The 13,003-nt window shown below is 36.0% G+C and overlaps 1 protein-coding gene and 1 long non-coding RNA gene across 4 annotated transcripts; one reads left to right on the forward strand and one right to left on the reverse strand.

Annotated features, from left to right (window-relative positions):
* Positions 1-390: 390 nt before the first annotated feature.
* LOC143371506 (fatty acyl-CoA reductase wat-like) lies at positions 391-9,307 on the reverse strand. 3 transcript variants are annotated; one of them, XR_013086031.1, is made up of 10 exons: positions 9,183-9,307; positions 6,584-6,769; positions 5,543-5,636; positions 5,224-5,469; positions 4,962-5,107; positions 4,579-4,878; positions 3,919-4,197; positions 3,559-3,816; positions 3,254-3,465; positions 391-491 (listed from the first exon to the last, which is right to left on the reverse strand). XR_013086031.1 is itself a non-coding variant. In XM_076816737.1 (9 exons), exons 1-9 carry the CDS (start codon positions 9,290-9,292, stop codon positions 3,357-3,359), a joined length of 1,728 nt encoding a protein of 575 aa, XP_076672852.1. In that variant the 5' UTR covers positions 9,293-9,307; the 3' UTR covers positions 3,238-3,356. The 3 variants fall into 3 exon arrangements, 2 of the variants coding, with proteins under 2 accessions (XP_076672852.1, XP_076672853.1); XM_076816737.1 differs by lacking the exon at positions 391-491 and having other exon boundaries at positions 3,238-3,465; XM_076816738.1 differs by lacking the exons at positions 391-491; positions 3,919-4,197 and having other exon boundaries at positions 3,238-3,465.
* LOC143371525 (uncharacterized) lies at positions 1,715-3,399 on the forward strand. Its single transcript, XR_013086034.1, has 2 exons — positions 1,715-2,642; positions 3,018-3,399. It is a non-coding gene; the product is annotated as an uncharacterized LOC143371525 (long non-coding RNA).
* Positions 9,308-13,003: the final 3,696 nt, after the last annotated feature.

Here is a 13,003-nt window from a genome sequence, read left to right on the forward strand (position 1 = left end):
TTTATAAACGCGTGTATAATGCGCGAGAGACGAATTTATTGGGACCGTGGGAATTTCATTTGATTTCCAGTTCTTTCATATCACGACAGTGATTATACGAACGACGGCGACGTACTATTATTATGACAAACGCTCGATTCAATTGGCGCATAGTTATTCACAGGACCAAGAAAGATTTGAAAACATTAGAAACTTACTGTCAGACTTACAACTCACCATAGAGCTACGACTTTCTCGTAACATCAAACAAATATTCTAGATTTTACTCAATACATAACAACTAAACAATTCTTCGAGATTTGTGAATAGTTATTATCATAGGATAATAATTACAAGCAGAACTTTTGTTATTCGCATGGTGGGAAATAGGATTTCAGAACACAGCAGGCTTAATATTTTCACCCTTTATTCAAAAAGCTACAGATGCGTGTCGACATCTGTAGTGTTACAGTAAATAAGATTCACGAGATCAACAATAATCAGCTGTTTTAAGGCGGGCAACCACTGTAGATGCTTCAAAAAATCTTTTTTTTTTTATTTCATAAATCGTTAGCAAAATATCTTAAGAATACACCCTGAAAATTTCAAAACGATATTCGGATTCCTTCTAACGGTATGTACATAAATGATAAAGACTCTCCGCTCGACTCCCAAGCGCGCTCAGATATTCACGAGCGCTCAGTTAGGTAGTCCCTTTTTACGACTCACCTGCTGACATAGATCATTGTACGTTTGCTTTGGGGTGGAACATATGATTCAGAAGGTCTTTTATTATATCATTTGAAATGGAACGTATACTATAAATTGTTAGAATAGAAGCTACTAGAAGCGTCACTGTCATTCTGGATTCAGTTTAGCTTCGGCTTTTGCCTAGTACGCATCGTGAATATTCTACAGTTGCAAAATGTCATCGTATCCAAAAGGTGATCATAACACATCTGAAAGACGCCAAAAGCCACGGAAGAGATGGGAATCAGTCTACTAACAAAGATGCAAGTGAAACCGAGGGTCCGAGTGCTAGCGCGAAAAAACTTAGTACTGCTACGAGTGAACACGTTCGCGTGAATCCGTTACATTGTTATCGTTTCATTGAATTTTTCACTGTCTTCACGGCGTTGGCTGATATCCTTATTTGTCGGAGTTGCAAGCAGAACATAAAATTTGAAGAAACTTGAATGAGAGGCCTTGGTTTTAAGATTGTTGTCAATTGCCGATGTGGACGAAGAGAATTCAATTCAGGTCTCTTCATCAATACTGGTTTTGAAATCAATCCTAGAATTGTGTTCGTCATGCGTCTCTTAGGCATAGGTAGATAGGGGTTAAATACATTCTGTAATTATATGGACATCGGTAGCGGTTTGGCTGAAGAAAGTTACATTAAAATTTACAGTCATGTCCATGTGGCTTCGAAGAAAGTGTTTGAGTTTGAATTCTACTGTAAAAAGGCTGTAGAGGGGGAAAAGACAGAAAATGAGCAACGCGAGAGACCACCACTGGGTTTAAAAGTATCTGGTGACGGTAGTTGGAAAAAACGTGGCTTTAAATCGTTGTTTGGCGTAACAACTCTCATAAGGTATTATTCTGGAAAAGTCGTCGATATGATGGTAAAAAGTAGTTATTGTCAGGCGTGTATATATTGGAAAAAATAAGCTTCAAAATACAGTAGAATATCAAGAGTGGAAAGAAGAACATGACGAAGAAAGCTGTGCACAAAATCACCATGGCTCTTCGGGAGGAATGAAGGTAGAATCAAGCAAAGAGATGTTTCGAAAACAGAAGAACTCTATGGTGTGAAATATGGAAATTACATTGGTGATGGTGATTCCAAAACTTTCAATGCAATTCTGAAACTCAATCCTTACGGCGATGAGTTTCAAGTTCGCAAGAGTGAACGTATTTGCCACGTTCAGAAAAGAATGGGAACTCGCCTCCGAAATATCAGGAAAAAAGAAAAACTGAGTGGCAAAGGAAAATTGACCGAGGCTTTGTTGAAGAAACTTACTACGTATTACGGATTGGGAATTCGTAGAAATGTTAAGAGCGTGGAGGACATGAAAAAGGCTATAATGGCCACATTTCATCATCTGCAGTCTACAGACGAAAATCCTCAACATGAAAACTGCCCGGAGGGAGTCGACAGCTGGTGCAATTGGCAGCAGGCTAAAGCTCTCGGAACGGAGCCTGAGCCACATCCACCCCCATTACACCCGGACGTACAAGAGCATATTCTTCCTATATGTATATGAAGATCTATCAAGAAAGGATTTATTGCAGAGATGTTTTGGCGGTCATACCCAGTATGCAAACGAAAGGTTTAACTCGACCGTTTGGCTATTAGCTCCAAAACATCTCCATTTTGGGTACAAAATAATCGAGGTAACGGCATTTCATGCTGCTATTTTATTCAAGAAGGAAATTCAGCCCTACTCATGGTTATGAATGAACTACAAATCGTAGTTGGCAGACAGAGCTACGAATATGCCGAGCAAATGGATCAGATGCGCGTGGCGCGGCAAAATAGACAAAGTTTATCAGACACAAAAGAAGCTCGAAAAGCTCGTAAAGAGGAAATGCAAGCTTCAAATGAGTTGCACGAGGAAGAGGAAGGACTGCTGTATGGTGCTGGAATCGATGATTTATCGGTAAGGCAATTTATCATTTGATTAAACACATTTGACTTTGAGTTTTTCGTTTGTGAAACTTTAAACGTGTTTTTCTCGAAACATCATTCTTGCAATTTGCGGGAATCATAACTCAAAAACTAATTGATGGATCATATTCAAATTTGGAACACGTTTACAAAATATAATTTATTAAAACATGAACCTAAAGTTGGAAAGATTAGATTGTTTAAAACATATTTATTATTGCAAAATGCCGAGGAAAAATGCTAAACACCGAGCATTTTTTTTTTCAAACACGTTCCAACATTCAATTCTCGATTTTTTTTCAAAATTTAGATTCATGTTCTTAAAAAACATCTCAAGAATGTATAAAAATTTGTTGGACTATTTCAGATGCGAGTTGCGAGCTGCACAATTCCCGCAAATCGACAACGACGATGATGACATGCCAAAGGACACAGCGGATTACACCTTAATTAATGCATGAAATAACTTGAAAAAATTACCAGAGATGTATGAAAATATGAATAAATTATTTTCAGAGTTGTAGAAATTTCCGTTTTTTTCGCAATAAAAAAAATCAAAAAAATCATCTAATTTTCGATTTCCTAAAATGATTGGCCGCCTTTAATAAACCAACAGGTATGCACTATGCATAGCCGCAACGAAATTTGCAATGAACTATATAATTTACCTTAGAAGAAAAACTTACAAAGCTAATATTACCGACCATTAATGTGCCAAAGGACATAGGGACCAAAGAAATGATAGAAAATGTACAGTTACCCATAACATTAACAGGAAGGTCAATGTCATTATCGTATAATGAACGATTTTTAGCCTGAAATAGAAGAAATTTGAATTTTAAAAAGCTATTTTATATCGTAAAATGCTATTAAATTTAATTTTAATGACTTGATGAAAGGAAACACACTTCTGATATCTTCTGCGTGCTGCTTCTACTGTGTTGGGCGATTCTTTCATCAGGAACATACGGATGCCTCTAACAGTACCGTAAAAGTAGTTATTCCAGTCTAGGTTTTTGATATTGAACATGAAGATTCCTTGATCGGTACAATTCAATCCTTGCCAAAGTTTCTGAACGTTATCGTCAGAAAAATTCCATTCGTGTGTTGAAAAGTAATGTATCACATTGATAAATTTATGTATTTTCTTATACGTATCCAACAACCTGTACAAAGTATATCATCCATCATTGTTAATCAATTCTATACATATTCTGTCGGTTATGATTTACCTAATATGGATTATATTTTATATATTGAATACGTACATGGGTTTTCGACCAACAATATAAGCGAACGTATCAATAATAGTTGCTGGCAGAATGTGTAAGAAGAAGACACAAATTTTATGAAGAATTAAATGTCTGTTCAGTATCAGCATAGGATACCATACACTCTGTGCACTAGGTACTTCAGCGCCAAAATTTTCATTTTGTTTTATAAATGCGCCCCAAGTAACGGGATTTTGACGTGAAGATACAGAGTTATAAATGGGGATTCTTTCATCAACAGCTATATTAGCATCTTTATCTAATATTGCAGATTTCCTATAAAGTAATAGAATCAATAATTCTAAAATTAAATTTCAAGCATCCTTATATTAATACATATATATATATATATATATATATATATATATATATATATATACAGGGTGTCCGCGGGAAGACTAACCAGCTGGATATCTCCTAATGTATTGGAGATAAATTTTGTTTTTAAAATATGGCGTTGCATGGTTCGAGAGGGCCAATTTATTAGCGCAGACTATTTTGTTTTCGATTATTATTTTAAAAGATACAATGGTCAATTTCGGTTTTTTAAAAGAAACTTTTTTTTAGAAGAGGTGAGTTGATAGTGCGTTCCATATATATACTTAAAACGCAGGAAGTTAATATAAAGAAATTATAACGACAAAATTAAATACTTACATATTACTAGTACCCCAAGCAGCAGCAATTGTAGTAGAGACCACATAATCAGCTGGTATCGTTTCCACCACGTATTCTGGTATACAATGTAACGTATGCAACACACCTAGACCTACTCCTAGCATTCCCCCCATAATTCCATTTAAATTATTTATCCATCCAATAAGTGGCTCTTCGGCTGTTGATATAACAATAGAAGGTCGGACGATACACGTTGGAATACCTTCGCTATACTTTGCGACTATACTTTCTCCAACTGCTTTAGAGAATATGTACATGTTGGGCCAGTTCTTGAGCAGCCTATGATAGTGAAAAGTTTATGTTTCGCCATAGCTACCTCGTTTTCTTATTCACACTATCATGTTCCGTAAAATTGTACTTACATGGGAGTCATTTGTTCAAGTTGTTCATCATCAAAGATATCCAACAATGATATTAACTTATCACCATCGATAGGTGGTCTGTAGTGTATTTCATCAATGTTTTTATGTATACAGTTCGAAAATGCAGTTGATACGTGTACGAATGCCTGTAGATAGATTTCGGGATTTAGTGTTAAGTATAAAATACAATTTATAATACGCTTTCAATTATAATGATTGGTTCAATTGTTTGACGAAAGATTTTAATAGATCACCGATCTACCTTTAAGTGCGGCATTTGTTTCGCCAACAGTAATAAGTATTTTGTACTTGTTACATTAATGTTCACGGCTAGGCGCATCTTCTCATCAAATCGAACGGTCGCAGCAGCATGAAAAATGATATTCGTATTCATCAGCATCGTTTTCGTTTCCGGCGACAAACCATAATCCTCTTGCATGGCGTCACCATCCACCATTATCACCTTGTTCAGAAAATTCGGTTGCTCGCGTCTCAATCTATCATATACCTGGTCACAATAGCGCATACATAATATTTATACATCTAATTATTCCATTAATATGTATAAGTATATCACCTACAGCATCTTCAAAGTTCTCTTTAAACCGCTGTTCTGAACTTTTCCCCTTTTTCGGCCTTACTATCATATACATTGTCGTAATACCCGGGCAGGATCTATAAATATATAGACACATACAGTAAATCACACAAATATTCGGACAGCCTTTAAAACAGATTAACTATTTTAAAATTGGTCCAAACGACTTGAGCTTTTTTGAAAAACTAGGAGGATTAGTTTACTAGGTGACGTACTTCGTTGTTTTAAAAAAAATTCAACTTTTTTATCTGGGCCCGTAATGAAAATTTAAAACTTCCGTTTGTAGATTTAAATAAGTAAGTTGTATGCTGAAAATTTCTTCGAAATTTCCCAAAAATGGCAGGCACCGGAATATGTTAGAATCTTTAGTCTTATTATCGTTATAGGCCGAAAAAGACTGTGATATTCAACACTTTGAACTGTTTGTAGCTCATAGCTAATTGAAATTTCGATGAAATATTCAGTATGTATACAACTCACAGAAGGGATTAAGTACATATAATTTAAAGAAGACCTATTTTAAAAAAATGACGGTATTTCGTCTTGTGTAATTCTATAGTGAATTTTTTTTTCCTTCGGATATTCTGCTTTTTATTTTCGCAGAAAGCCACTTAATCGACGTAATCGTACGTTAATTCATTCAAATTGTAAGCACATCCGCGTTACTTTGTAACCAGCGGATGTAGCTTTTGAACTGATCATTAAACGTGAGAATGGCACGTGTTACAAACTATGTATTAATTGATGTGACGCTTCGGAAAATGTTACTTTTTATGCTTTATCTCTCGACATTATTACGTGATTCAAAACAGTTCCAGCAAGGGCGTATAGTTGTCAATTTGAAAAACAATCGCAATCCGAACCCGAATGTAGAGGAGAACTTCCTTTTTCTTTAGGTATAACATCATATTAATACCGTAAAGTACCGATCCCTGCCGGCTTATGCGACATAGCAGAATAATATAAAAATGCTCGGTCGCTAAGATTTAGTGGAATTTTGAATATATCCTTGAAGGACACGTACCTTAGTAATTTTTCGACGATCAGCTTGCCCAGAAAACCTGTCCCTCCTGTTATTAAAACGTTGGTATGTGAAAACCATTCGGCGATTTTGCTCTTTTCGGGGTTTAAAATCGAAGATTCATCGCACTGATACGATATATCATCTATATACGCATTACCTCCTTCTGAAGTCATTTTGACCGTGTACCTGTTGGTTTCAATGAATATTCGTGATCAATGTCCGTACACATCTGCGCGCTCTACATTCGTGCGGTTTCGAAAAAGCTGTGGAATTTATCAAGTATTCGCCGAAAACACTCAGTCTGTAATCTGTATGCCTGTAAAGGATCAACCTTGAGTCGAGAATCATCTAGAATGAAACGCCTTCCCAATTATTCTCGACTGTAGAGAAACAACTTTTTATTTTTAATTTTTTTTTCGACAAAGCAGGTATCACGTGAACGGACTGGTCTCAGACTGTCGGTATACCCAAGATCAGAAATAGTAAAAAACGACAGGCAATGCAAAAAGGAAAGAGACATAGGGTGACCGTACCTAATATCGCCAGGCAAAAGTTAAATCGCTGTCAAATGAATAATAATTGATATTTTTGCGTACAATTCGTTTGAAATTAAAGAGAAATTATTCGTCTTTCATGTAGCATAAGTTAGAATCGTTGAAACCTACAAATTTTTAATTAGGACTCAAAAAACGTAAGACATGCAAAAATCGTGTCCTGAAAAAAGTGTACCTAATATCACCTACTCAAGAAATATTGATTAATTCATGTATATATGAGTGTTTAAAGTCATTTTCACATGTGCTTTATTACTTCTTGCTCTATAAATGTTTTTTTTATCAATCTTTGATTTTCGTTTTATTATGAAAATATAGAAATAGGATTTTTAAAATATTTTATTTTTTACGTTAGGATGTACATATTGGACAAATAAAGTTTATTTCTGCTGCTCCGCACATTTTATGACCACACCTGCAGCAAAAATTGCATGGAAACTATTGCTCTCCGGTAGGCGGTATTGAGAACACGCATACTACTAAAAGAAAAACGCTATTTTCCTTGTAAAAATTATTTGAATCGATTTCATTCCTTAAGTACATCATCAATTATGTATCTCTAGTATATATTTTTGCATTCACAGAATTATTAGGATTATTATAATAAATTTGTACACTATTAAAATTCACTAAAATACTTCTCCATTTGTAATTGTTGATCACATGATGCTGCAATTACAGTATGTCTTCCTACATATGTGTAGATACTAATTGAGTGCATAACCGATAAATTTTAGTGGTTACTTTGCGAGATATAGCGAGTGGCGATATTAGGAACATGGACGATATCAGGCACAGTCACCCTACATACATATATACAGAGTGTCCGCGGGAAGACTGGACAGCTGGATATCTCTTAAAGTACTGGAGATAAAAAGTTATAAAAAATATGTAATTGAATGGTTCGAGTGGGCTAATTTATTAGCCGAGACGATTTTTTTCGATTATTATTTTAAAAGATACGATAGTCAAGTTCGGTTTTTCAAATGGAACTATTTTTTTTAAAGACCTGAGTTGATAGTGCGTTCCAAGACAAATTCAATAAGCTTTAATGTATACACTTTATTTCCACTGGTTTTTAAGATATTGCGCTTGCAAAATTACTGATTTTCACTGGAAGAAAACCCTCTGAAATAGCAAAGACTGGGGACGGTCTTACTGGCGCCACGGGTGGCACTGCCTGTTGAAATGGATACCTACCTGTCAAAGGTCTCCGCCAGGGATGGCAGGCCCAAAGGCTGGACAATTCTTTTCCGTCAGAAATGCTACTTAGGTAGGTACATCTGGCGGTATCGAGAAACGCACCGTTACTTTTATTTCGCACTTGCTTCTACGCTCGGGTGGCCGGTTCTTTTGGGAGGGATGCAAGTTCGATTAGTTAGGTTAGGAGGTATAAAAGTTGCTAAACTAAATTTCAACCATAGGGAGCAGATTGTATGAGAAGCAATCGGATTTGCATCCCTCACAAAAGAACCGGCCATCCGAGCGTAGAAGCAAGTGCGAAATAAAAGTAACGATGCGCTTCTCGATACCGCAGATGTACCTACCTAAGTAGCATTTCTGACGGAAAAATATTGTCCAGCCTTTGGGCTTGCCATCCCTAACCCAGACCTTTGGCAGGTAGGTATCAGTTTCAACAGGCAATGCTACCCGTGACGCCAGTAAGACCGTCCCCGGTCCTTGCTATTCCAGAGGGTTTTCTTGCAGTGAAAATCAGTAATTATTCAAGCGCAATATCTTAAAAACCAGTGGAAATAAAGTGTATACATTAAAGCTTATTGAATTTGTCTTGGAACGCACTATCAACTCAGGTCTTCAAAAAAAAAAAAAATAGTTCCATTTGAAAAACCGAAGTTGACCATCGTATCTTTTAAAATAATAATCGAAAAAAAATCGTCTTGGCTTATAAATTAGCCCCCTAGAACCATTCAATTACATATTTTTTTAATTTTTTATCTCCAGTACTTTAGCAGATATCCAGCTGTCCAGTCTTCCCGCGGAACCCTGTATAGCAATGATAAAAAATAAATGTTATTATATCATACCTGCTTTGAACAAACGGCAAAATGGCGATGAGTCGATGCGAATTCAACGACGGATAAATTTGAACTGCGTAGAGTTCCGATCTTGTTCCACTAGCTTTAAAAAGATACATTTCCTCACACGTACGTCTATGTAACACTAACGCACGCATGGGTGACTACCTCTTTATGTTAATTCGGATTGTAGTTAATAGCACAAAACAATCATTTAAATTACAAAAGAAAGAGCTGTTTTAAAAAATGACCTTTACTATTGACGGATGAAGTATGAATGATGAAACAATTGAATTATCACGACCTTTCAGCATTTATTTGCAAAAAAGCCTCGCTTGACTTTGATACAATGAACACCAGGAATAATAGAATTCTACCAAATTATACAATTATTTGTGTATGTATATTCGTTTAGAGTAGCAGACGGATGGCTCGACCGAGTCACCCGTCAGGTGTAAACTCACCACCACACAGAGTGGCGAATGGCATTATAACTCATATTGTGTGTTATTAATAAGGGAAATATTTATTCCCGTGCTGCGAGCCGGAAGTTCTGGAACACTCGGTAATTGCGAACTGACGTACACCAACCGCGGTACTTTATTGGTGGGAACGTGCTCTGTAACTTCGCCAAGAGCCGCGTTAATAGAATTCCCTGTAATGTCGACCTTTTTAATGATAATATATGTTTTTCAATTCATAGATTCGTATTCCATGATTGATGTGTAAGGAGACTTATATCTGGCGAGGGAAGAACGGGAAAAAGGTAGCAACAAGTTTTCAAACTTATATATCCTGGACGTTATGTTTGATGTTAAAATGGTCTACTTATTCGCAGTGTGTTTGTAATGCCGTCGAACTGAAACAGTGTGTCTACATTATCCACAATGTGAATTACTCATATATGTCTGACCACGCACGGGGCATTTCTACTAGTCACTGTACGCCACGTAGTAAATCAATCTTCCTGGGTTTACCGAAGTGGCTCAGTTTTACGTGCCCCAATCAGCGGAAAGATGCCGTAAGAGGGACATTTTTATTTAGCGTCCAATTCTGATAATATCATGATAGGTATTTAAGACACAAGCTCATTAATAGGAAGAATGTTTATTGGCCTTCAATAAAAATATTTTGCAAACTCATTAAGGGGTCATGCCTAGTTGGCAGGCGAAAAATATTGACTTTCGGGATTTTTGTGGAAAATCTAATTTATATTTTTTACAACTATTTGCTTATTTTAAAAGTACATATATTCAGCAACTCTCAGTAATTTTGTTATAAGAAAATATTAAAAAATGAACGAATAACAGCCACTCTTCCGGAAGCTATTTTTTTTAGCGGTGGGCACGATTTCTTCGAGCCAGATCACCTGAAATCGAAAAGTGAAGATTCTGTTAGTATATGAGTTTATCTGGTCCGTGAAAGAAGGATTTTTCTTTTTGATGAAAGCTCTATTTTTAATTCACCAAAAACGAACAATTCAGACATTGAAAAATCATGATTAAATCATTTTTTTGAAAAATTCTTCGTTCACGAACCAGATAAACTCATACACTAACAAAATCTTCTTCACTTTTCGATTTCAGTTGGTCCAGCTCGGAGAAATCGTGTTCACTGCACCGCGCCTTTGTAAAAGCAGCTTCCACGAGAGTGGCTATTATTCGTTCATTTTTTACTATTTTTTTATAACAAAATTACCGTGAGTTGCTGAATATATATACTTTTAAAATAAGGAAATGGGTGTAGAAAATATAGATTAGATTTTCCCCAAAAAATACCCAAAATATCAGTTTGACCAGCCTGGTCAAAAGCTTCCCACACATTATCCTCTATTTTAGCTCTCCTCACCTCAAAGAAAATCGCTGTTACCACGATACACCATTTTCCTTAAATATGAGAATTCCTAAAAGAGAGAGATGTAGTCTGCCACAGTCATATTACATATCCAAGATTATTTTGTCGCGCCACTTCCGCTTCATTCGTTACAAAAATTTATTCGCCGCGAAAAGCTCCAGCAAAAACCGCACCGCGACGATAATGAATAATGCATATATTTTCGTGGTAGAAGCCTCATCGATATTCAGGTTTTCCACGCCGGAAAACACAATCACTCAAGTGCCAATTTCCTTATCAGACGGACATCTTCGATTTCAAATACTCGTCATTCACAAGCATGCAGCTTGTGCACCTGTTTCAGAGTTGGCCCTGTTTGAGTAAAACTCGAGACACAAAAGCGCCACGCTAAAGAAAGGAGTTCCATAAGTCACATGACAAAATGTCAAACACTCAATGGGACGAAATATATCCCTTTATTCGTTAATACATTCCATGCATGAACCCGTGACACTCGTTGACTGCCGGTGCTGCAGCGTGGAGAATACGCGTTCGTTCAAGCTTAAATTTAACGCGTTAAAAAAAATTTAAAGCCGACCAACTCGATGACAGGCTTCATTCGATTTTCGAGGAGTGTTAAAATTGACTGGCGCTCATTGTATCCTCGCTACATAGCCGCGCCATTTAATTGGCTGGGCCGAAAAGTCCGAGCAAAACGAAATTCGGCTTTAATTAATACGAATTACCGTATCCGGCATACAACATTGACAAACGCGAAGTAGTTTCTAGCGAATTAATTCTCCGACTAGTGGTGAGAATGTCTGGCGATTTTACGGCGAACGCTGCGCCATTTTAATGTTGGCGAATTAACATCAATTAGTCCCAGAGTGTCCTCGCACAGTTTCGAATGATAACATTATCGGAAAAGATAACATATTCCGACGAAAAGAATTAATTTAGATGGGCCTGATGGCTATAAATATTATTAGCATGAATTGAGGAGGGAGAAAAACGTGGCAATGAGTGGTAACTTCGGTGGTGACTCATTAATGATTTGGGCTGCATTCAGAGGCAACACAAAGACTCCAATATGTAAGGTTACTCACAATATGAATTCGATAGCGTACATAGAATTGTTGGAAATGGTTTTAATATCATTTACAGAAGAAATTGAAGACGATAACTTCATTTATCAACACGATAACGCTGTCGTTCACACATCGAAACACACGAAGCAGTGGTTACATCAAAAGTTATTAGGGTTTTGACATGGCCAGCTTGTTCCTCGGATTTGAACCCTATTGAGAATCTTTGGGGAATACTTGCAAGAAATGTTTATGGCAATTGCAAGCAATATAATTGCATTAAGGAATTATGGAATGCGGTAAACCAAATGGGCGTCTATAAAAAAACACTTCAAACTTTGATTTTGTCAATGCCGAACCGCATTTTTTATATTATTCGAAGAAATGGCAATTACACTAAATATTAATATAGAAATAAAGAAAAAACTATTGTTAATTTTGAATTTATTTATTTAAAAGGCTTTATAGAAATTTCGCACTTTGTTCCTTGTTACATTCTAGTTTTACGTTTTTTTTAAAATAAATATTACTTCTATTATTCCAGCCGATCTATATGCTGTTTTTTAACTCTCCCAAAATCGTATGATACACAAAGTTATCAATAGTATGGAATAAGTATAAGATTTTATCAATAAACATGGTGGCTTTATGGTAATTTTGGGCAGTGTATTTACATGAATTATTCAAAATATACCTTGTATACTACGTGCTTATAGAATATTAGAGTTTTGATTGTATTCATATGGGGGTATTTTTAGCAAGCTTAAATTAGTGTCTGAAGTTTCAAGTGAATTATAATCTCAAAACACATCTAAATTTGCATCGAATTTCAATATATTAATTTCCCAAACTTCTACAATTCCACATGAGAGTTACCCAAACCTGTACACTACAATATATTTTCTCACTTTA

This window comes from Andrena cerasifolii, chromosome 7, assembly GCF_050908995.1.
Source record: "Andrena cerasifolii isolate SP2316 chromosome 7, iyAndCera1_principal, whole genome shotgun sequence".
NCBI lineage: Eukaryota > Metazoa > Arthropoda > Insecta > Hymenoptera > Andrenidae > Andrena > Andrena cerasifolii.

What these genes read in the sequence shown, in the direction of transcription:
- LOC143371506 (XM_076816737.1), bottom strand. Translation starts at nt 9,292, where the DNA reads ATGTATCTTTTTAAAGCTAGTGGAACAAGATCGGAACTCTACGCAGTT. An exon ending in ATCGTCGAAAAATTACTAAG is followed by an intron (nt 5,637 to 6,583) that starts GTACGTGTCCTT and finishes ATATATTTATAG; the next exon opens with ATCCTGCCCGGGTATTACGA. An exon ending in GCTTGGGGTACTAGTAATAT is followed by an intron (nt 4,198 to 4,578) that starts GTAAGTATTTAA and finishes ATTACTTTATAG; the next exon opens with GAAATCTGCAATATTAGATA.